Source organism: Harpia harpyja, unplaced genomic scaffold, assembly GCF_026419915.1.
Source record: "Harpia harpyja isolate bHarHar1 unplaced genomic scaffold, bHarHar1 primary haplotype scaffold_47a, whole genome shotgun sequence".
Taxonomy (NCBI): Eukaryota; Metazoa; Chordata; class Aves; order Accipitriformes; family Accipitridae; genus Harpia; species Harpia harpyja.
The window spans coordinates 1245468-1269382 of record NW_026293404.1 but is presented as its reverse complement, the minus strand read 5'-3'; the positions used below and the strand labels follow the sequence as shown (position 1 = coordinate 1269382).

Genomic DNA, 23915 nt, shown 5'->3' with positions numbered 1-23915 from the left:
GGGCCCAGCCCCGAAAGCTGTTGCTGCTCTTCACGGTCCCTTGGCACCCTATCTACAAGAACAATAGCACTGGAGATCTGTGCTTTCCCAGAGGCAGAACATCTCATGGCGCTCGTCCTCGGCAGAGCCTCTTTCCAAAAAGGCAAACGTCAGGTTCCTTCTCCAAATAGGAAGGGCCCAGCCCTGAAAGCTCTTTTTGGTCTTCACGGTCCCTTGGTGCCCTATCTACAGGCACAACAGCACTGGGGATCTGTGCTTTCCCAGAGACGGAACATCTCATGGCGCTCAGCCTCGGCTGAGCCTCTTTCCGAGAAGGCAAATGTCCGGCTCCTTCTCCAAAAAGGAAGGGCCCAGCCCTGAAAGCTCTTTCTGCTCTTCAATTTCCCCTGGCACCCTATCTAAAGGCACAAGAGCACTGGGGATTTGTGCTTTCCCAGAGACGGAACATCTCATGGCGCTCGTCCTCGGAAGAGCCTCTATCCGAAAAGGAAAACGTCCGGCTCCTTCTCCCACAAGGAAGGGCCCAGACCTGGAATATGTTGCTGCTCTTCAGGGTCCCTTGGTGCCCTATCTACAGGCACAACAGCACTGGGGATCTGTGCTTTCCCACAGACGGAACATCTCATGGCGCTCGCCCTCAGCAGAGCGTCTTTCTGAAAAGGAAAATGTCCGGCTCCTTCTCCCACAAGGAAGGGACCAGCCCTGAAAGCTCTTTCTGCTCTTCAACTTTCCTTGGCACCTTATCTACAGGCACAACAGCACCGGGGATCTGTGCTTTCCCAGACACGCAACATCTCATGGCACATGGCCTCCTCGGCAGAGCCTCTTTCCGAAAAGGCAAACGTCCGTCTCTTCTCCCACAAGGAAGGGCCCAGCCCTGAAAGCTCTTGCTGGTCTTCACCTTCCCTTGGCGCCCTATCTACAGGAACAACAGCACTGGGGATCTGTGCTTTCCCAGGGACGCAACATCTCATGGTGCTCGGCCTCGGCAGAGCCTCTTGCCGAAAAGGCAAACGTCCGGCTCCTTCTCCCACAAGGAAGGGCCCAGCCCTGAAAGCTGTTGCTGGTCTTCACGGTCCCTTGGTGCCCTATCTACAGGCACAACAGCACCGGGGATCTGTGCTTTTCCAGAGACGGAAGGTCTCATGGCGCTCGTCCTCAGCAGAGCCTCTTTACGATAAGTCCAACATCCGGCTCCTTCTCCCACAAGGGCAGGCCCAGCCCTGAAAGCTGTTGCTGCTGTTCACGGTCCCTTGGTGCCCTATCTACAAGCACAACAGCACTGGGGTCCGTGCTTTCCCAGAGACTGACCATCTCATGGCGCTCATCCTCGGGATCGTCTCTTTCGGAAAAGGGAATCGTCCTGCTGCTTCTCCCACAAGGAAGTGCCCAGCCCTGAAAGCTGTTGCTGGCCTTCACCTTCCCTTGGCACCCTATCTACAAGCACAACAGCACTGGGGATCCATGCTTTCCCAGAGACGGAACATCTCATGGCGCTCGACCTCAGTAGGGCCTCTTTCCAAAAAGTCAAACGTCCGGCTCCTTCTCCAAAAAGGAAGGGCCCAGACCTGAAAGCTCTTTTTGGTCTTCACGGTCCCTTGGTGCCCTATCTACAAGCACAACAGCAGTGGGGATCTGTGCTTTCCCAGAGACGGAACATCTCATGGCTCTCGGCCTCGGCAGAGCCTCTTTCCAAAAAGGCAAATGTCCGGCTCCTTCTCCAACAAGAAAGAGCCCAGCCCCGAAAGCTGTTGCTGCTCTTCACGGTCCCTTGGCACCCTATCTACAAGAACAATAGCACTGGGGATCTGTGCTTTCCCAGAGACGGAACATCTTATGGCGCTCAGCCTCGGCTGAGCCTCTTTCCGAGAAGTCAAATGTCCGGCTCCTTCTCCAAAAAGGAAGGGCCCAGCCCTGAAAGCTCTTGCTGGTCTTCAATTTCCCCTGGCACCCTATCTAAAGGCACAAGAGCACTGGGGATCTGTGCTTTCCCAGAGACGGAACATCTCATGGCGCTCGTCCTCGGCAGAGCCTCTATCCGAAAAGGAAAACGTCCGGCTCCTTCTCCCACAAGGAAGGGCCCAGACCTGGAATATGTTGCTGCTCTTCAGGGTCCCTTGGTGCCCTATCTACAGGCACAACAGCACTGGGGATCTGTGCTTTCCCACAGACGGAACATCTCATGGCGCTCGTCCTCACCAGAGCCTCTTTCCGAAAAGGCAAACGTCCTGCTCATTATCCCGCAAGGAAGAGACCAGCCCTGAAGGCTTTTTCTGCTCTTCAACTTTCCTTGGGACCCTATCTACAGGCACAACAGCACTGGGGATCTGTGCTTTCCCAGAGACACAACATCTCATGGCGCTCGGCCTCGGCAGAGCCTCTTTCCAAAAAGGTAAATGTCCGGCTCCTTCTCCCACAAGGAAGGGCCCAGCCCTGAAAGCTGTTGCTGCTCTTCACGGTCCCTTGGTGCCCTATCTACAGGCACAACAGCACTGGGGATCTGTGCTTTCCCAGAGACGGAACATCTCATGGCACATGGCCTCCTCGGCAGAGCCTCTTTCCGAAAAGGCAAATGTCCGGCTCCTTCTCCCACAAGGAAGGGCCCAGCCCTGAAAGCTCTTGCTGGTCTTCACCTTCCCTTGGTACCCTATCTACAGGCACAATAGCACTGGGGATCTGTGCTTTCCCAGAGACGGAATCTCTCATGGCGCTCGGCCGCGGCAAAGCCTCTTTCCGAAAAGGCAAACGTCCGTCTCTTCTCCCACAAGGAAGGGCCCAGCCCTGAAAGCTCTTGCTGGTCTTCACCTTCCCTTGGTGCCCTATCTACAGGCACAACAGCACTGGGGATCTGTGCTTTTCCAGAGACGGAAGGTCTCATGGCGCTCGTCCTCAGCAGAGCCTCTTTACGATAAGTTTAACATCCGGCTCCTTCTCCCACAAGGAAGGGCCCAGCCCTGAAAGCTGTTGCTGCTCTTCACAGTCCTTTGGTGCCCTATCTACAAGCACAACAGCACTGGGGTCCGTGCTTTCCCAGAGACTGGCCATCTCATGGCGCTCATCCTCGGGATCGTCTCTTTCGGAAAAGGGAAGCGTCCTGCTGCTTCTCCCACAAGGAAGTGCCCAGCCTGAAAGCTGTTGCTGGTCTTCACGGTCCCTTGGTGCCCTATCGACAGGCACAACAGCAGTGGGGATCTGTGCTTTCCCAGAGTCGGTACATCTCATGGTGCTTGTCCTCAGCAGAGCTTCTTTCCGAAAAGCAATCGTCCGTCTGCTCCTCCCACAAGGAAGAGCCCAGCCATGAAAGCTTTTGCTGGTCTTTACGGTCCCTTGGTGCCCTATCTACAAGCACAACAGCACTGGGGATCCGTGCTTTCCCAGAGACGGAACATCTCATGGTGCTCGTCCTCGGCAGAGCCTCTTTCCAAAAAGTCAAACGTCCGGCTCCTTCTCCAAAAAGGAAGGGCCCAGACCTGAAAGCTCTTTTTGGTCTTCACGGTCCCTTGGTGCACTATCTACAAGCACAACAGCACTGGGGATCTGTGCTTTCCCAGAGACGCAACATCTCATGGTGCTCGTCCTCGGCTGAGCCTCTTTCCGAAAAGGCAAACGTCCGGTTCCTTCTCCCACAAGGAAGGGCCCAGCCCTGAAAGCTCTTGCTGGTCTTCACGGTCCCCTGGTGCCCTATCTACAGGCACAACAGCACTGGGGATCCGTGCTTTCCCAGAGACGGAACATCTCATGGCGCTCGTCCTCGGCAGAGCCTCTTTCCGAAAAGGCAAACGTCCGGCTCCTTCTCCCACAAGGAAGGGCCCAGCCCTGAAAGCTGATGCTGGTCTTCACGGTCCCTTGGCACCCTATCTACAAGCACAACAGCACTGGGGATCCGTGCTTTCCCAGAGACGGAACATCTCATGGCGCTCGGCCTCAGTAGGGCCTCTTTCCGAAAAGAAAACGTCCGTCTGCTCCTCCCACAAGAAGAGCCCAGCCATGAAAGTTGTTGCTGGTCTTCACGGTCCCTTGGTGCCCTATCTACAGGCACAACAGCACTGGGGATCTGTGCTTTCCCAGAGACGGAACATCTCATGGCGCTCATCCTCGGAAGAGCCTCTATCCGAAAAGGAAAACGTCCGGCTCCTTCTCCCACAAGGAAGGGCCCAGACCTGGAATATGTTGCTGCTCTTCAGGGTCCCTTGGTGCCCTATCTACAGGCACAACAGCACTGGGGATCTGTGCTTTCCCACAGACGGAACATCTCATGGCGCTCGTCCTCAGCAGAGCCTCTTTCCGAAAAGGCAAATATCCGGCTCATTCTCCCACAAGGAAGGGCCCAGCCCTGAAAGATGTTGCTGCTGTTCACGGTCCCTTGGTGCCCTATCTACAGGCACAACAGCACTGGGGATCTGTGCTTTTCCAGAGACGGAAGGTCTCATGGCGCTCGTCCTCAGCAGAGCCTCTTTACGATAAGTCCAACATCCGGCTCCTTCTCCCACAAGGGCAGGCCCAGCCCTGAAAGCTGTTGCTGCTCTTCACGGTCCTTTGGTGCCCTATCTACAAGCACAACAGCACTGGGGTTCGTGCTTTCCCAGAGTCGGAACATCTCATGGCACATGGCCTCCTCGGCAGAGCCTCTTTCCGAAAAGGCAAATGTCCGGCTCCTTCTCCCACAAGGAAGGGGCCAGCCCTGAAATCTCTTGCTGCTCTTCACGGTCCTTTGGTGCCCTATCTACAAGCACAACAGCACTGGGGATCCGTGCTTTCCCAGAGACGCAACATCTCATGGCGCTCGGCCACGGCAGAGCCTCTTTCCGAAAAGGCAAACGTCCGTCTCTTCTCCCACAAGGAAGGGCCCAGCCCTGAAAGCTGTTGCTGCTCCTTGGTGCCGCTGGGACGGTCATGGCAGAGTTCGCCGGCAGCGTGCCTGGCCTCCTGCTCGTCGCCATGCTGCGGGTAGCTGGCCAGGAGGGTCAGAGTGGCAGGGCCGTGCCCGGGAGCAGGACCAGCAGCCCCCGGCCATTGTGACAGGACAGGGACAGGGACAGGGACAGGGACAGGGACAGGCAGGGGTGAGGCAGGGGCACTTTATTACCATAGAAGGCAATACCAGCCCCACCCCTTGGGCCTGGACACTCCATAGAAGGCAATACCAGCCCCAACCCTTGGGCCTGGACACTCCAGCCCCGCCCCATTTTGGGGTGCACAGGACAGGACGTACCAGAGAAGGCAATACTTGCCCGTCCCATGGGTGGGTTGATGACCCGGCTGAGTTTGGCTTGCACGGCCTCCAGGCCTCTTCCTTTTCCCACACTGCCCCCAGCGAGTGGGCTGAGGAGGGCGAGAAGCCGGGAGGGGACTCGGCTGGGATGGCTGACCAGGGGCATAGCCCACACCGCATGACATCGTGCTCAGCGGTAGCCACTCGCCTGTCCCACCGGAGGAAGAGGGAACCTTTGGGGTGACGGGGTTTGTCTTCCCAAGCCACCGCTATGCGTGACGGAGCCCTGCTTCCCAGCAAGTGGCTGGACACCCCCCCGCCAGGGCAAGTGGTGAATCGGCTCCTCGCTTGGTTTTGCTTGCACGCACAGCTTTGCATCGCTTATTAAACTGCCTTTATCGCGACCCCCATGTTTACCTCCCTTTTTTGTCCACCTGATTCTGTCGCCCATCCCTGGGGTAGAGGACTGAGCGAGCGGCTGGCTGGGGGCTTAGCTGCTGGCCAGGGTCGGCCCACCACATAGGTCAAGGACCGTTGCGGTTCAGGGAATAAGGTGCAACAGGCAAAGCCATAAATAAAACACACAATGACGCAAACCTGTTCAGCAAGCCATAAGGGAGACGCTGACAAAGACCAAAACTGCTCAGCCATTAGCTGAGGGATCACTAAGGAGCCAGGAGTATGCGGGTCCTTGGGAGACCAGCCGGTGATTGCACGCATCTGGTTGCTGGCAGCCGTCCAGCTGGACTGGCTGGTGAGTATAAAGACATCAAAGTCACGTGAAAAAAAAAACCCCAAAGAAGTGAGTGTTTAGGCTACGTTCCTCTGCATGGAATGCAAAATGCATCAATGCCACGGACACGGATTGCCTTTGACTTTGCAAGTAAAGGGGAGCGGGGGGCTTGGCACAACCGCTGGTCTGGCAGACGCAGCCATTCTCCATCTGCTCTGAACACCAGAGGAGCCTTAGCCCATCAGCACAAACAGAACGAAGCCAGACCTTCCCTTCACAACTTCAGTGTGGTTTGAAGTTGGTTTGAACAGAGAGAGCTGTAAAATGAGAAAATATTCTCATGACTTACTCCTTCCAATGAACTGATCCCTTTGGCATTTTCAATCTCTACAGGGCAATACAAACCAAAAATCGGTGGGACCACCTTTTTCCTCTCAAATATTATTGTCTGACCAACAACGACCTTGTCTGGAGAGGTTTGATCCCTCCTCTGCCCTCTCCGGGGTACCCCTTTGCTGACGCTGGGGAGTGCTCCAGGTCTGCCTGACTACAGAAGCCAGTCAAACACAGGCGGTACAGTCAGGGCAGGTTTATTGTCCTGCTGCAGGCTGCGCTGGGCAGGTACAGGGCTGCTGGACTGGGACCCCCGGAGTCCCAGCCTCATTCTTAGCTGCACCTTCTATTCCCTCTTTCCCGATGCTCCGCTTTCATGTCTTTTGTCTGATAGTTTTCCCCCTTATTGTCTTACTAGTTTAACCCCACGCCAGCTAGACTTCTCCTTTTGTGGTCTGCCAACTCCAACAGCTTCTCATTTTGGTATATGCTTAGTTTAACCTTGAAACCATAGAAAAAGTCTATCCTCTCTGCTGCCCACCCTAGAAATCCCTAGAAATGTCTAAAGGCCCACCAAAGCAGCAGCTTAGCTGCTGTTGAGGTCAGTCAACCAGGTGAACACGGGGCTCTGGGACACACCGGAGGGCAACGGGGAGGTCCCCAGGGGACGTGAGGGCAAAGGGGAGCCTGGAGGCACCCCGAGAGCACCCAGGTGCCCAGGGCCGAGCCGGCCCCGTGACCCCCCAGGGGACGCCCTGCCCCTCCCTGCCCGGGTGGCGGGTCACAGTGGGGCCCTTTGTGACCTTCCCTTTGTGACCCCCACCGCACCGCATATGATCAGCACGGCTGTGGCCCCCAGCCCGCAGTGTCCGGCAGGACGGCGACGGGACAGGGCAAGAGCACGGGAGTGGCGAGGAGCCCCTGAGCACAGCCCCCGTCTTTCCCCGCCGCCCCCGGCAGCCCCGCGGCGCCGAGGCGTTCTGCCAAAGCTTCCCCCTTCCCCACCCCTATCCCTTTCCTCCGTCCTGCAGGATGGCGGAGAGACCCCCCAGCCGCCCCAGGCCAGCCTGGGAGGAGGACAGGGCAGCCTGGGAGGAGGACAGGGCTCCCTGGGAGAGCAGCTCTCCCCTAGAGCTCTACAGGGTGTCCACGGTCCAGCTGCTGCAGACTGGTGAGTGAGTGGCCTCTGGGCTGGGAGTAGGGATGGGGCCAGCGAGCGCACCCTGCTCAATGCCAGGCTCCCGTTTCCCCGGCATGCCGGCAGCGGGAGTCCAGCGGTCGGGGGGCACGGCAAAATGCTGGGTCAGCTCAGGGCTGGGAGCCGGCCCCAGCACAGCCACCCCCGGGGGGGAGAGAGCAGAAGGGACCCGGTTCCTTCTCCAGGGGACGGGCAGCGAGAGGCAGCTGGGCTGCCAGGAGGCAGCGATGCTGTGGGACGGGGACCTTGCCCGTCTGCAAGGGATTTCCTCAGCCCGATGAACTCGGGGCTTTTCCTGCCACGTCACGCCCCAACATCGCAGCCCTTTTGCCGGGCACCCTCAAGCCCAAACACCTCCAGGGAGACTGCGCCAGAGGAGCGGGCACGGGGCTGCACGGAGGGCAGAGCTCCTTCTTCTGCTCTCTCCTGCCTTGGAGCCCTCTCGACAGCCCTCCTTGCTCTGCTCCTTGACTAGATGGCAGCTGGCTATCTGCCTATGAAGAGGAAGAGGAAACCATGCACTGCATCCAGGCTTTCCTCCCGAGCACCGAAAAGGTAGCCGCAGTCATTTCCCTGCCAGCTCTGCCTGCGTCTCCTGATGGCCCCCCCAGCTCTGCTGCCTGCTGCCAGGCTGCTGGAGGGCTGCCGGCTGGGCAGAGCGACTCCCCGCCAGGTCCTCCACAAGGCACCGCACCCCCCTGTGCTCTGGTCGAGCTGGCCATGTGTCTCCCCCTCTCATGCTACCCCTTTGTCTCCCTGTCCCCCGGCTGCCAGGACGAGACCCAGAAGATGCATTTTCTCCAGAGCATCCGCACGATCTGCAGAGCCACCAGGCACCAGGGCTCGTCACAGGGCCTGGATGTCTTCTGCCACGGAGATGAGCTGGCAGGGAGTATCATGGTGAGGCGACACCCGGCGGGTTTGGCCGGGGGCAAGGCCCCCGGGCACCGGCACGCTGTGATGACAGCGCTAAAGTGGGGACGGGGGGTGGCGAGCATGCGTGGACACCGAGCTGCCCCTCGGGGGACATGGTTTCCATGGAGAAGCCCTGCCAGCAGAGACCCCAGCACCGGGGGAGGAAGGGGGGCATTCTGGGGGCCGGCACCGGGCTGGGGCCAGAGGGGCTCTGCCAGCCCTGCCGACCAGTGCCAGATCTGCTGGCACTGGGTGCTGGCGGCTGACAGGTCCCATCCTGGCTGCGCTCTGCAGGTGCTGCTGAAAGAGGAGCCCAGGGATCACCTGCGCACGGCAGTGCGGCAGCAAGCCATGCTTGCCATCTCTGCCTTGAGGTACTTGCCCAGCCCCTGCTTTGGCTGCCACCTCTCCGCAGCCAGCAGCCCTGGGCCTGGCTGGGGGGGGCAGCCCCCATCTGGGCAGAGTCAGACGGTGCCGTCTGCAGGAACTCTGCTCTCCCCTGCGCGGGGCTTGTCCGGAGGGCGGGAGGCATCAAGGACTGTCCTCTGGCCCAGGCCAGTGTCAGGGAGGGAGAAGGTGCCTCCAGGCAGGGCTCCCCCCACGGCCTCCGTCCTTCCCAGGGACCCCTTCCCCAAAGGCGCCTGGAGGCACCACTCCCGGCACCTGTGTCCGACAGGCCCCTCTCTCTGCAGCTCAATGGAGATGGTGCCGGAGCACCAAAAGATGCGCCTCTTAAACGCCTGCTTCAGCAGCGTCTTCTGCCTTCCTCCAAAAGAGGACATGCAGGGCTTGGACACTTCCCTCTACCACGAGGTAAGGGCTGGGTGAGCCCCAGGAGCTCTAGGGTCCCCTGGGGCCCCCGGTCGCCCTGTGCCGAGAGACAGCTGGACATGCAAGGCAAGGCAGGCTCTTGGCTTTGCTTTCCCACCCTTGCTCTTTGCCCCCTTCCCACGGGCCTGGCCACATCCAGTGCCTCAGGCTGCACTGCCCACAGCAGCTTGTCTGGCCTGAAGCCTCTCCCGGGCACCGTGAGGCAGCGCGGGCGTCCTCCCCTTGAACGGGGAGTTCGGATCTGTCTCCTGCAGGTAAGAGGGACCGCCAAAAGACTGCCCCCACCCTTTGTCCTCCTTGCAGACCCTGCACGCCATGGACTGCATGCTGCAGACGTTGGTACTCAGCTCTCCTGCCTCCAGACTCAGCCAGGAGCTGCAGACAATCTTGCAGGTCTGGCACGGGCAAAGCATGGGATTCGCAGAGGCTGTTCTCCACCCTGGGGGACAGAGCGTGTCCACTCTTGAGCGGACAGTCCTCACCCCAGTGCCACGCACAGACCACACTGCAGGGAGGGTGCCAACCTCCCGTGGGGGACCCAGGGGCTGCCCACTGTGCTCTTCCGGAGCCCACTGTCACCTGGCTACAGGCAAAGTCCCCTTCCCCTCTGCGGAGTCCTCTTGTGTCATGAAAATGAAATTAGTCCAGCCGGGAGTTCAGCAGTGCTGCTTCTGCTGGCACAGGCGTCAGCTCCCAGGGCACACCAGCAGCTTCTCTCCTCCCAGATGCTGCTGACCTTCACCAAGTCCCAGAGCGCGGCGGCGCGCGAGAGGGCCGTGAGGAGGATTGGGATGCTGATCTATTTGATGGCCAGATATTCCTCACTGGAGGTAAGGAGCCAGGCCCCCTCCGGCCAGGCCGTCTCCCCTTCCCTGCACGCCAGAGCAGCCTGCAGCTCGGGGGTGCCTGCGAGGCAAGTCGGGGCACAGGTCAGGGCACTCAGCAAGGCTCTGCCCTGAAGCAGGGCTCTCGGCCCCTCCTTTCCCCAGGCTCTTCAATCCCCAGTCCCCTCTCTGCCAGGAGCCAGCTCTGCCCTCAGTCCTGCGCAGGACAGGACTGCCCCAGGAGCATGGCGGGAGCCCAGGCCTGGCAGCTCTCCCTGCGCAGGGATGCTGCCCAGCTCTAGCTGCTCTGGGAGCCGGGGCCGGCGGGGCCCTGCAAAGCGCTGACTCACCGGGCATCCAGCCCAGGGGGACTCTTGGCTTCACGGCTTTGGCCCGAGCTGCTGCCCCCCAGCCCTTCTGATGTTCTGCCTCCCTCGCCCAGGCCTGGCGCCCCTTTGGAAGAGAGGAGGACTGCCCTGCCTGCTACAGAGGCTTCCATATCCCCAAGCTGGGACAGCTGCTGGGACATCTCATCCTTCTCAGCTCTTGCAAGGACAAAGACACCAGCTGTGCCGCCTTGGATGCTCTTTACCTCCTCTTGATATTCCTCCTGCAGCAAAGATGTAAGAGAAGCTCTGGTGGGCTGCGTCCCTCCACACGCACACATCTTTTGCTATGTCTGCTTGTTTTCGTGAGCATTGCGATGGACTGTTCCGGTGCTTGGTGGAGGCTGTCCCTGAAAGTCGGCCAGCTTCCCTGACCTCCTTTGCCCTTCACAGCTGCTTTCTGTAGCATCCCAACTCTCATTTTGCTGCAGAAGCTGAATGCTCACCTGAAGTCCAGGATCTGTTCTCTGCTGCTCTCCTTCCTCACTCCTCCCAGGATCTCAACCCTGGCTGTTTCCTGGGCCCTGCAGCCGCAGCCACAGCCACCCTCGATGACCACATCCCACAACCACTTCTTCCCTATCAGTGAAGAGCAGATCCAGCTGGGCGTCACGCCAGCTGCTCCCTCCAGTGCCTGTAGCAAGAAGCCGCCCCTTCTCCTAGTCCTTCTCCATCATTCCTGAGCAATGTTCCCATCTTGTTCCCGTCGCCCGTCACCCTTTGCTTTACACCCCTGCCCACCACCTCCTCCCCGACCATGGGTCATAGCCTCCCTCCTCCGCTGTTCCCAGTCCAAAGCTCTTTTTGGCAAAGAGGTGGAGTCCTAACGACTCTGCAGTGTTTCTCCCCTGTTTAGGCAGTGCGTGGCCAGAGGATAGTCCACAGCACCAAAGCGTGTGGGGAGCTGCCGGCACCTCCTGTCTTTCTTTGCACAGCACCGGGGACTTGACCAAGGTAATGAGCTCTCCCCTTGCTGGGGCTCCTGTCCGTGGCATCGGCAGGGGAACTGTGCGAGCAAAGGGACCCAGAGTCAGCGGGGCTGGCATGGCCTCAGTGTCCCTGGTGAGAGGGTTCCTGCTGTCCCCAAGCAGGGACGATGTGAGGGCAGCACTCCAGTGTCCCAGCAGCAGCTCCGGCCCTCCTGGCCTCCAGCAAGCCCTGGTTCTCTCTAGGGCCAGCACACTGTGCCCACGACCGAACCCTCCTCCCTCACCCTGAGGGCCCTCTGTTCTCATCCTCCCCTGTGCAGTGACTGCAGCCCCTGCTGCCAGCTTTCCTGCAGGCACTGCTGACAGCGCTGCCGGGCCTCTCTTGCCAGAGCTGCTCTCATGGCTCAGCTAAGCATCACCACCAGGGCGTTCGGTGTGATACGTCTTCCCTCCCTCCCTTCCTTCCTCCCTCCCTCCCTCCCATAGGCGTTTGGAAAATACCTCAAACCTGGGGAGAAGACAGATGTCATCCTCACGGCCATCGAGGCCATGACAGACACCAGCACTTCTGACAAGGAGGGGGCCAGCAGCATGCTGGATGAAGCCATGAAAGACCCTGACTCCTGGCTGATGGACGTAAGCAGCCTGTGGCTGGATTTCCCTGCCCACAAGCCCTTTCAGGGTTGCTCGTTCTTTTCCTCCCTCCCTCCCTTCCCAAGCTGCAGCTCCCTTCCCAAGCTGCAGCTCCCTTAAGCCAGCAGAGAGGGATGGGAAGGGCAGCAGTTTCAGTGGCAGCAGCTGGGGAAATGGTTGCACTCCAGTGGCAGCACCATCCTCACCTGTGTCCCCTCCAGGTGCCAAAGATCATGGGCAGCATCCACAAAAACCTGGAGCACATCTGCACGGAGCCAGCCAGGCACAGCATAGACTCACTGGTTCTCCTGCTGACCAGCCAGTACCCCAGCGAAGTGGTCATAAGCCTGTTGAAGTACTCTAAACTAGATGACAGGTACCGGCCCCAACAGCCCTGAGGGCTTGTTCCACATGGGGAGAGGGGCCCGGAGACTCTGGCTGCCAGACCCACAGAAAACTGCAGGACATCCCCAAGGAGCAGGGCCCTCCATCCCACCACGCCCTCCGGCTCCGCTGGGTCGGCCAGGCCCGCAGCAGCCAAAGCTGGCCAAGCCAGCCCACAGCCCCGCCACCGGGCTCCCCCCTGCCCCACAGGGAACACCACCGCAGCCCTCTCCTGCCGGCACAGGCAGGGCCCCCAGGCACTCCAATCCACGGGGGCAGGCAGACCCAGGGTTGCAGGACCCGGCACGGTGGCCGAGGCAGCCCTGCTGACAGAGCGCTCTGGGTCTGCAGTGCTGCCCTGGCCGTGTGGAAGGTGTTGTTCTCCCTGCTCCAGCCTTTGGAGAAGGTCTTGAGGGAGCTGCACAGAGAATACTGGAAGCAGCGGATCCACATGCTGTTTGGCACCATGACAGAGGACAGCAGCATCCTCTGCCTGGCCGTGAGTGACCAGAGCAAACCTTGCTCACCTGCAGGGCTGTGCGTGCCTCTCGAGGGAAACAGGCACAGCCCTCTCCCCTCCCATCTGCCCCCAAACGCTGCTCAGTTGCTCCTCAGAGGCGTTCGAACAAGAGGCTGATGATGGTCAGAGGACAGGAGGAGCCAACAAAGACGCTGTGCGGTGTGCAGCGAGGCACAGGGCATGGGGGCGGCCAAGTGGCCCTCCGCAGGCAGAGCTGCCCCCAGGACGGGCTTTCTGGCCCCAGTGCCCTTGCCCTGAGCTGCCAGTGGGAACCAGGAGCCACACGGTGCGGGGAGCCCGCAGGCTCTGCCAGTCTCTCACTGCCGTCTCTGTTTCAGATAATCGCCGCCAGCAACCTTCCATCAGAGACCTTTGCTGCCGCGGCCCGTTTCTGGGAGTCTTTGAGGGATGAGAGCCTGGAGGTGATCTCGCTGGTGCTCCAAGGCCTCATCACGCTGTCGCAGAGCCCCGAGATGGTGAGTGGGGCATAGTCGAGTGGAGCCACATTGGCAGCCTGGAGGCTGGGGCAGTGGGTAACGCGGTGGCTTGGCCTTGGCTGGGAGTCAGGAGGTGGGGTGCCGGCTCCAAACGCCTTCCCTGCCATGACGTGGCCTGCTGGCTTCCTGGGGAGCTCTCTGGGCACAGAGGGTTGGCTACCAACTCATCTGCGCTTTGGGCTGGTCGGAAAAGGGCGCGGCTGAGCAGGGGACACAGAGTCTTTGCTCTCCTAGCCTCCCTTTCCTCCCCTCGCTCTCCCCGCATCCCCATTAGTGTGCCCATGGCCACCGCCGGCCAGGAGGCTGCTGCAGCAATTCCCGTGCCTGCTGCCGGCAAGCTGGACGGGAGGCTGGTGCTCAGAGACTGGAGCATTTTTGCCAGGGTGGTCTTTCACCGCTTCGCAGAAAGGAAATGGTGTGTTTCATACAGGCAAGAAAAATGAAGGTCCTGCTGGAAGACATTCTGAAGACCCTGCAGTATGTCAGTGAAGATATCCAGATGAAGGCCCTGCTTGTCTTCAGAAACGTACTGGGTCATATGACGAGGGAGGAGGCCAGTCCCATCGCTCTGAAGCTGGCAGTGAAGCTCCTGCCGCTCTTCAGCAACGTAAGGCTGCTGCAGGAGCCTGAGCCACGGCGATGGGCACGCTGCAAGGAAAGCTGCCTGTCAGCCGAGCCCTGCGGTCGGCACTCAGGCAGGGCTGCTCCTCTCTGCACTCTCCCCTGGGCTCTGCAGCCCAGCATGGCTTCTCCCGGACAAGTTGATGCCTCCGGGCGACCTTGAGACCCTGGGCTGGGTCCCAGCCCGGCCCCTGGACAAAGCACCAGCAGGCCAAGAGCTGCTCTCAGAGCCCCGAGGGCTCCCCTGGCTGCGCTGCCAGGCAGGACCAGACGTTCTGCCCAGGCATTGTAGCAGGGGGGCCGAGGCTGAGCCGGCAGCGGGTGCCCCAGAGGCGTTGACGAGGGCCAGCCTGGTCTCCTCCTCAGCCCGTCCCCGGGGAGCTCTGTGCTGGCGTGGCTGGTGCGGCTGGCGGTGAATGCTGGGTGGCTAGGGGAGCACTCGGAGGCACAGGCACCGCCTGATGGAAACCTCTTGCGTGGCCTTTCACGGGCCCGGGGCCGTTCAGCCACTGCTGCAGATCTGGTCCACAGATCCCGTGTTCAGAACCCGACGCCGGAGCATCTCCCCTCACATCAGCCACGCTAAAGCCCTTGCTCACCGTGGGCAGGGAGCGGCTGTTGCTGAAGTTCTCCCGTCTTCCTCCCGAGCAGGCGTCCAGCCAGCTGCGAGAGTCCTCCCTCCGCCTCTTCGGAGACATCATGCAGATGGTGGTGTGGAGACACAGGAGACAAATGAGGAAGAACGTGCAGCGGGGCCTGCTCCCACTGCTCTTTCACATGAGTGACCAGACCCAGAGTGTGGCCAAGGTACAGATTCAAACCCGACCAGGGACGCGAGGAAGGGTGTGCTGACACCACGGGGGCGATCTGGGCACGAGGGGCAAGGGCTGCTGACAGTCGGAGCCTAGGAATATGTGCCACCTCAGGGTCCCACCGCTTGAGTCACTGAGCACAGGGCAGAGCTCCCCTCCTTCCCTGCACCAGGCCCACCGCTGCCTTCCTCCTCCCCCCATGCAGCCCTCCTCCGGCACAGCTCTGAGGAAGGTCCCCGCAGCGTGAGCAGGGGCAGAGAAGCCGGCACGGACGTTTCCAACACCTGCCCCACCTCCTCCAGCAGGGCTCAGCAGCAGCCTGTGGCCACCGAGCACGCAAGTCCCTACAGGCGTCCCTGCAGGCGTCGGAGGCCAGGGCTTTGAGCCCCCAGGGCTGTGCCCAAGAGCCCCCCAGATGTTTGCGCCGGGCCATGTCCCAGCTTCCTGAGGGCAGGATCGCTGCAGGAACAAAACCCCGCTCACCGAGGTCCCCTTGCCCTCCAGTCTGCCCCCAGCCCTGGCAGCCGCTCAGCAGCTCTTGAGGATCTCTGTTCTGCTAGCTGGCAGCATGAGATACCTGAGGTGGTGGCTGCCCCGTGTCCCTGCCCCGGGAATTGAATCCAGTTCAGACTCGGGCCCCCGCCGCCTCTTCCCATAACGGGCTGGGAACAGTCCGGAGCCTTGCCAAGAAGCAGGGGACGCCAGGTCTCCTTCCTAGGGCTGTGGTGACATCTCCCAGCCTCTGCTGCACTGCAGGCCTCCAGGGAAGCCCTCCTATCTGCTGCGGAATTCCTGGAGCAGAAGCAGCTCAAGTACCTGACCCAGACGGAGCAGGCATGGAGGATTGGAGAGTGCTTGGTGAGGACAACCCCCAAGCCCCAGGCAGGGCCAGGCTGGATGAGGGCTGCCCCACGTGCCCGCGGGGTGGGCTGTGCAGCTGTGCCTCCCCTGCCCTGCTCCAGCCCGGAGCCGAGAGCCCAGAGCCTGGAGCTGCATCCTCCTTCCCTGCCCTCAAGGGCTCTTCTCCAGGACTCTCTGCCCTCCCCGCACACACCCCAGGGTGCTGAAGGTGACCCCGGCCCATCTGGGCCCGGGCAGCAGGATGGAGGGGTCTCAGTACCGCTGGGCCCCCTCTGCGTGCGGCTCTTTCTGGACCTCGGCCCCACAGGGCTCCCGGCTGGGTGACAGGAAAGGCCTGGCAGGGGAAGGGGGTGCTGGGAGGAGGGACTGCTCTGGCTGGCTGGGGAGGGTCTGTGCCAGCCCCGTGCCCTTGTGCTCTCTCCAGCTGGTGCAGGACAGGAACAGGGTGGAAGATTACCTGTGGCAGAGCCTGCTGTACCTGAAGGATGCTCAGGCCACCGTGCGAGAGGAGGCCGTCAGGTTCACCGGTAAGCCACAGCCCCTGGAATCCGTCTTCTGGCAGCCTGGCCCCGCTCCCAGCCACTGCACTGGCAGCAAGGAGCAGCCTGGGGCTGCCAGAGCCCCGGCTGCCCCGTGCAGGGCCTGGGCAGACAGGGGCTCTGCGCTTCCCTCCCACCCCTGCCCGTGCAAGTGAGCCTGCTGGCCGCCTTGCTCAGTCCCCCCCTGCCTCGGGTGCTGTCCTTCCCTGGGGTCACCCTGCTGAGGGGGAGGAGGCCGTGCAGCCGAGCCGGCAGGGCCGGGCTCTGTGCTGCTGGGAGAGTGCTGGGGAGCAAGAGGTCTGACGACGCTCTGTGCCTAGGGCTTGCCGCGCGGCACCTGAGGGACCAAAGTGCGGAGCGGCTGCGTGAAGTCTGTGATGGTGAGCGGGGGCAGTGCTTGTGGGGCTAGGAACAGACCTGGGACGGATGCGGCCATGCCTTGCCCTGCTCCAGGGAAACGCTTCGGGGCCAGGGGAACATCTCGGGGGCCAGGGACAGAGCCGGGTGGGGCTGGCGTGCTCCGGAGGGGATGCCCGGGGGTCTCTGGAGACACGGGGGTTTCATCTCTGCTCCGTTTCTTTCTGTCGCAGCCCTCAAGCCCTTGCAGGAAGACATCGAGCCCTCCATCTGTTCGCTGGCAGCTCAGACCATGCTGATCGTGGGTTCTCCAGGGAAGCGGCCAGCATCAGGATGGACCAGGGCGCTGTGCTGCTGGCCCTGCAAAGCCAGGGAAAAGTGAAGGTCTCCTTGGGAAAATGGAAAATTAAAGCTGCATCAGCCAACCCAGTGCTGTGGTCTCCTTCCTGCGGGGAGGGGAGCGCCCCGAGCGGGCGGAGCAGGCAGCGCCGTTCCTGCCCTCTGCCGCTGCCTGCCGGACAGCTCATCCCTCAGCACACCTTGGCCACAGTCTTGTTTGACAAGTTCACCCCTCGGCCAGGCTCTCCCCGAGAAGTCGCTGTGTTTGTCCTCCTGCTGCAGAAATCTTTTCTTTAGGGGGGTGGAGGGCGAAGGGGAAATGGCAGCCCCCAGAAGAAGCAGGGCTGCCCGGAGAGCTGCCCAACGCCCTCCCTTTCCAGCAGCCCGTGGCAGCCCAGCACACGCTGACTCAGGGTGCCCTTGCAACAGAGCCCCAGCTGCCCCGCTGGACCACAAAAACCCGGAGGGGAGGAGGAGAGAAGCTTTAGGCAACCTGGCCCCTCCAGAGACAGCCCAGGGCAGGAAAAGGCACCCACGCTCTGCCAAGCTGGCCAGTCTTCTCTCGGTCCCGGTCTTCAGAGGTGGCTCTGGGCACCTCCTGCGCGCTCTGGGCTGGCACAGCCTTGCCCGTGGGCCACGGGAAGCTTCCCTCTCCCTGAGCCCAGAGTCCTGCCCCACAGACGGCACCCTGGTGCAAAGGGCAGAGGAACCAAGAGGCTCCCCTCCTTCGCAGGGTCCCAAGCGTCAACTGTAGCATCTTGCCCATCCTTTGTAGTGCCCAGAGCCTCATGTTTCGGGCCAAAATCCTCAGTTTTAGGGTCTAAACCCGCCTTGGATGGCCCACAGCCTTTCCTCAGGGCCCGCAGTTCCATTTGAGGCTCCAAGCCCTCAAGGTGGAGCTCGTCGCCTGGCAACGTCCACCCAGCAGTCTGGGGGGAGTCAGTGGACCCGGGACAGCCAATCACGTTTGAGGAGGGTGGGGGGGCAGGTAGGCAAGGCACGTGATTGATCTGTAACCAACCAGTCAAGGTTCAGGGCCTGCAGGAAAGGTGGCAGGAGTGGAAAAAGCTGGGTACTGGGGGGCAGGGCACGCCGGCTCCACCAATCCTAGCTGGCAGTAGAGCAGCACAAAGATGATGGATAAGCGGTCTGACCCATCATTGGATGGGAGGAGCGAGGGAGAAATCCCAAGCAGCCAATCGGAGGAAACGTCACCTCAGGGGAGGGCGGGCAGCACACCTCGGCACACTGACAGCCCAGGCAGCCAATCACAGAGAGCATCACCTCAGGTGAACTGCGCCTGGGCAGCCCTGTGGCCCAATCCGAGGCAGCCCTCAGGGAAGGGCAGGCCCCAAACCGGGGCACAGTGACAGCCGAGGGGACCAATCCGAGGCAGCATCACCTCAAGAGAGGAGACTGACAGCCCTCCCCACCTGTGCTGGGCGATGGGAGAAGAATGCGAGCTACGCTGGGGACCAGACCCAGCTTCGACATGGCACCCGCGGGGCCTGCCCCGAGCCCAGCAGCCCCCAGCCCAGGCCCAGGGCCCCTATCGCCCCTGCCACCCCTGCCCCCTCTCTCCCTCCCCCCTTACGTAGCCTTTCATTCCAAGGGGGCTTTGGGCCCCCCAAATGAGGGCTCGGACCCTCCAGAGGCGGCTCGGGCGCGAAGGATGCCTGTCTGGATGCTAAAAAAAGAGGCTTTGGACCCTGAAATGAGACTGTGCAGACTAAGAGTGAGCCTTTGGGCCTTGAAAAAGAGGGCTTTGGAGCCTAAAATGCGGCTTTGTAAGACAAGAGTAAGACTTTGGAAAGTAAAAAGGAGGCTCTGGACCCTAGTAATGTGGCTTTGGACTCGACCAATGAGGCTTTGGACCTTCCAAATCAGACTTTGGGGCATAAAAATGATGCTCTGGGCCCTGAAAATGCATCTTTGAACCTTAAAAGCGTGAACCCTGGAACTCTGGACCCTCCAAATGAGGGCTTGGACACTCCAGATGTGGCTTGGACCCTAAAAATGCCTGTCTGGACGCTAATAAATGGCATTGGACCCTGAAAATGCGACTGTTGAAAATAAAATGAGCCTTTACACTCTAAAAATGAGGGGTTTGTTGCCTAAAATGAGGCTTTAGAAAGTAAAAATGAGGCTTGGACCCTAGAAATGTGGCTTTGGAGTTGACCAATGAGGATTTGGACCTTCCAAATCAGACTTTGGGGCTTCAAAATGATGCTCTGGGCCCTGAAAATGCATCTTTGAACCTTAAAAGCGCAAACCCTGGAACTTTGGACCCCTCCAAATGAGGCTTTGGACAGTCCGGATGTGGCTCGGACCCTAAAAATGCCTGACTGGATACTCAAAAAGCAGCTTTGGACCCTGAAAAAAGGCATTTTTAGAGCATAATGTGAGGCTTTGGAAGGCTAACACTTTGGATAGTAAAAATGAGGCTTTGGACCCTAGAAATTCAGATTTGGACTCTGTAAAGACAGTTGGACCTTCCAAATCAGACTTTGGGGCTTCAAAATGATGCTCTGGGCCCTGAAAATGCATCTTTGAACCTTAAAAGCATGAACCCTGGAACTTTGGACCCTCCAAATAAGGGCTTGGACACTCCACATGTGGTTTGGACCCTAAAAATGCCTGTCTGGAATCGAAAACTGATGCTTTGGACCCTGAACATTAGACTCTGCAAACTAAAACTAAGCCTTTGCACCCTGAAAACGAGGGGTTTGGAGCCTAAAATGAGCATTTGGAAGGCAAATGAAGACTTTGGACCCTAGAAATGCAGCTTTGGACTCTACAAATGAGGCTTTGGACCTTCCAAATCAGACTTTGGAGCACAAAAATGATGCTCTGGGCCCTGAAAATGCATCTTTGAACCTTAAAAGCGCAAAACCTGGAACTTTGGACCCCCCCAAATGAGGCTTTGGATAGTCCGGATGTGGCTCGGACCCTAAAAATGCCTGACTGGATACTCAAAAAGCAGCTTTGGACCCTGAAAAAAGGCATTTTTGGAGCATAATGGGAGGCTATGGAAGGCTAACACTTTGGATAGTAAAAATGAGGCTTTGGACCCTAGAAATTCAGATTTGGACTCTGTAAAGAGAGTTTGGACCTTCCAAATCAGACTTTGGGGCACAAAAATGATGCTCTGGGCCCTGAAAATGCATCGTTGAACCTTAAAAGCGCAAACCCTGGAACTTTGGACCCCTCCAAATGAGGCTTTGGACAGTCTGGATGTGGCTCGGACCCTAAAAATGCCTGACTGGATACTCAAAAAGCAGCTTTGGACCCTGAAAAAAGGCATTTTTGGAGCATAATGTGAGGCTTTGGAGGGCTAACACTTTGGATAGTAAAAATGAGGCTTTGGACCCTAGAAATTCAGATTTGGACTCTGTAAAGAGAGTTGGACCTTCCAAATCAGACTTTGGGGCACAAAAATGATGCTCTGGGCCCTGAAAATGCATCTTTGAACTTTAAAAGCGTGAACCCTGGAACTTTGGACCCTCCAAATGAGGGCTTGGACACTCCAGATGTGCCTTGCACCCTAAAAATGCCTGTCTGGACGCTAAAAAATGGCATGGGACCCTGAAAATGCGACGGTTGAAGATAAAATGAGCCTTTACACTCTCAAAATGAGGGGTTTGTTGCCTAAAATGAGGCTTTAGAAAGTAAAAATGAGGCTTGGACCCTAGAAATGTGGCTTTGGAGTCGACCAATGAGGCTTTGGACCTTCCAAATCAGACTTTGGGGCTTCAAAATGATGCTCTGGGCCCTGAAAATGCATCTTTGAACCTTAAAAGCGTGAACCCTGGAACTGTGGACCCTCCAAATAAGGGCTTGGACACTCCACATGTGGTTTGGACCCTAAAAATGCCTGTCTGGAATCGAAAACTGATGCTTTGGACCCTGAACATTAGACTCTGCAAACTAAAACTAAGCCTTTGCACCCTGAAAACGAGGGGTTTGGAGCCTAAAATGAGCATTTGGAAGGCAAATGAAGATTTTGGACCCTAGAAATGCAGCTTTGGACTCTACAAATGAGGCTTTGGACCTTCCAAATCAGACTTTGGAGCACAAAAATGATGCTCTGGGCCCTGAAAATGCATCTTTGAACCTTAAAAGCGCAAAACCTGGAACTTTGGACCCCCCCAAATGAGGCTTTGGACAGTCCGGATGTGGCTCGGACCCTAAAAATGCCTGACTGGATACTCAAAAAGCAGCTTTGGACCCTGAAAAAAGGCATTTTTGGAGCATAATGGGAGGCTTTGGAAGGCTAACACTTTGGATAGTAAAAATGAGGCTTTGGACCCTAGAAATTCAGATTTGGACTCTGTAAAGAGAGTTTGGACCTTCCAAATCAGACTTTGGGGCACAAAAATGATGCTCTGGGCCCTGAAAATGCATCGTTGAACCTTAAAAGCGCAAACCCTGGAACTTTGGACCCCTCCAAATGAGGCTTTGGACAGTCTGGATGTGGCTCGGACCCTAAAAATGCCTGACTGGATACTCAAAAAGCAGCTTTGGACCCTGAAAAAAGGCATTTTTGGAGCATAATGTGAGGCTTTGGAGGGCTAACACTTTGGATAGTAAAAATGAGGCTTTGGACCCTAGAAATTCAGATTTGGACTCTGTAAAGAGAGTTGGACCTTCCAAATCAGACTTTGGGGCACAAAAATGATGCTCTGGGCCCTGAAAATGCATCTTTGAACTTTAAAAGCGTGAACCCTGGAACTGTGGACCCTCCAAATAAGGGCTTGGACACTCCACATGTGGTTTGGACCCTAAAAATGCCTGTCTGGAATCGAAAACTGATGCTTTGGACCCTGAACATTAGACTCTGCAAACTAAAACTAAGCCTTTGCACCCTGAAAACGAGGGGTTTGGAGCCTAAAATGAGCATTTGGAAGGCAAATGAAGATTTTGGACCCTAGAAATGCAGCTTTGGACTCTACAAATGAGGCTTTGGACCTTCCAAATCAGACTTTGGAGCACAAAAATGATGCTCTGGGCCCTGAAAATGCATCTTTGAACCTTAAAAGCGCAAAACCTGGAACTTTGGACCCCCCCAAATGAGGCTTTGGATAGTCCGGATGTGGCTCGGACCCTAAAAATGCCTGACTGGATACTCAAAAAGCAGCTTTGGACCCTGAAAAAAGGCATTTTTGGAGCATAATGGGAGGCTTTGGAAGGCTAACACTTTGGATAGTAAAAATGAGGCTTTGGACCCTAGAAATTCAGATTTGGACTCTGTAAAGAGAGTTTGGACCTTCCAAATCAGACTTTGGGGCACAAAAATGATGCTCTGGGCCCTGAAAATGCATCGTTGAACCTTAAAAGCGCAAACCCTGGAACTTTGGACCCCTCCAAATGAGGCTTTGGACAGTCTGGATGTGGCTCGGACCCTAAAAATGCCTGACTGGATACTCAAAAAGCAGCTTTGGACCCTGAAAAAAGGCATTTTTGGAGCATAATGTGAGGCTTTGGAGGGCTAACACTTTGGATAGTAAAAATGAGGCTTTGGACCCTAGAAATTCAGATTTGGACTCTGTAAAGAGAGTTGGACCTTCCAAATCAGACTTTGGGGCACAAAAATGATGCTCTGGGCCCTGAAAATGCATCTTTGAACTTTAAAAGCGTGAACCCTGGAACTTTGGACCCTCCAAATGAGGGCTTGGACACTCCAGATGTGCCTTGCACCCTAAAAATGCCTGTCTGGACGCTAAAAAATGGCATGGGACCCTGAAAATGCGACGGTTGAAGATAAAATGAGCCTTTACACTCTCAAAATGAGGGGTTTGTTGCCTAAAATGAGGCTTTAGAAAGTAAAAATGAGGCTTGGACCCTAGAAATGTGGCTTTGGAGTCGACCAATGAGGCTTTGGACCTTCCAAATCAGACTTTGGGGCTTCAAAATGATGCTCTGGGCCCTGAAAATGCATCTTTGAACCTTAAAAGCATGAACCCTGGAACTGTGGACCCTCCAAATAAGGGCTTGGACACTCCACATGTGGTTTGGACCCTAAAAATGCCTGTCTGGAATCGAAAACTGATGCTTTGGACCCTGAACATTAGACTCTGCAAACTAAAACTAAGCCTTTGCACCCTGAAAACGAGGGGTTTGGAGCCTAAAATGAGCATTTGGAAGGCAAATGAAGATTTTGGACCCTAGAAATGCAGCTTTGGACTCTACAAATGAGGCTTTGGACCTTCCAAATCAGACTTTGGAGCACAAAAATGATGCTCTGGGCCCTGAAAATGCATCTTTGAACCTTAAAAGCGCAAACCCTGGAACTTTGGACCCCCCCAAATGAGGCTTTGGACAGTCCGGATGTGGCTCGGACCCTAAAAATGCCTGACTGGATACTCAAAAAGCAGCTTTGGACCCTGAAAAAAGGCATTTTTGGAGCATAATGGGAGGCTTTGGAAGGCTAACACTTTGGATAGTAAAAATGAGGCTTTGGACCCTAGAAATTCAGATTTGGACTCTGTAAAGAGAGTTGGACCTTCCAAATCAGACTTTGGGGCACAAAAATGACGCTCTGGGCCCTGAAAATGCATCGTTGAACCTTAAAAGCGTGAACCCTGGAACTTTGGACCCTCCAAATGAGGGCTTGGACACTCCAGATGTGCCTTGCACCCTAAAAATGCCTGTCTTGACGCTAAAAAATGGCATTGGACCCTGAAAATGCGACTCTTGAAGATAAACTGAGCCTTTACACTCTCAAAATGAGGGGTTTGTTGCCTAAAATGAGGCTTTAGAAAGTAAAAATGAGGCTTGGACCCTAGAAATGTGGCTTTGGAGTCGACCAATGAGGCTTTGGACCTTCCAAATCAGACTTTGGGGCTTCAAAATGATGCTCTGGGCCCTGAAAATGCATCTTTGAACCTTAAAAGCATGAACCCTGGAACTTTGGACCCTCCAAATAAGGGCTTGGACACTCCACATGTGGTTTGGACCCTAAAAATGCCTGTCTGGAATCGAAAACTGATGC

General features: G+C 57.6%; 1 protein-coding gene and 1 long non-coding RNA gene across 2 annotated transcripts; both read left to right on the top strand.

Moving 5' to 3' along the window:
- The first annotated feature begins 7972 nt into the window (after positions 1-7972).
- On the top strand, positions 7973-15486 carry LOC128138470 (maestro heat-like repeat family member 5). Its single transcript, XM_052779722.1, has 15 exons — positions 7973-8031; positions 8251-8376; positions 8686-8765; positions 9084-9204; positions 9526-9615; positions 9948-10052; positions 10489-10669; positions 11289-11386; positions 11848-11997; positions 12216-12370; positions 12730-12877; positions 13237-13374; positions 13826-14002; positions 14668-14823; positions 15283-15486. The coding sequence occupies exons 1-15, from the start codon at positions 7993-7995 to the stop codon at positions 15484-15486; spliced, it is 1968 nt and encodes a 655-aa protein (XP_052635682.1). The 5' UTR covers positions 7973-7992.
- A 67-nt stretch (positions 15487-15553) lies between these two features.
- Positions 15554-16897, top strand: LOC128138497 (uncharacterized). The gene is made up of 4 exons (XR_008234038.1): positions 15554-15686; positions 16114-16216; positions 16549-16608; positions 16819-16897. It is a non-coding gene; the product is annotated as an uncharacterized LOC128138497 (long non-coding RNA).
- Positions 16898-23915: the final 7018 nt, after the last annotated feature.

Coding starts and splice junctions, on each gene's coding strand:
- LOC128138470 (XM_052779722.1), top strand. CDS start 7,993: ATGCACTGCATCCAGGCTTTCCTCCCGAGCACCGAAAAG. Junction 9,616..9,947: donor AGCTGCAGACAATCTTGCAG/GTCTGGCACGGG, acceptor CTCTCCTCCCAG/ATGCTGCTGACCTTCACCAA. Junction 13,375..13,825: donor TGTCGCAGAGCCCCGAGATG/GTGAGTGGGGCA, acceptor TGTTTCATACAG/GCAAGAAAAATGAAGGTCCT.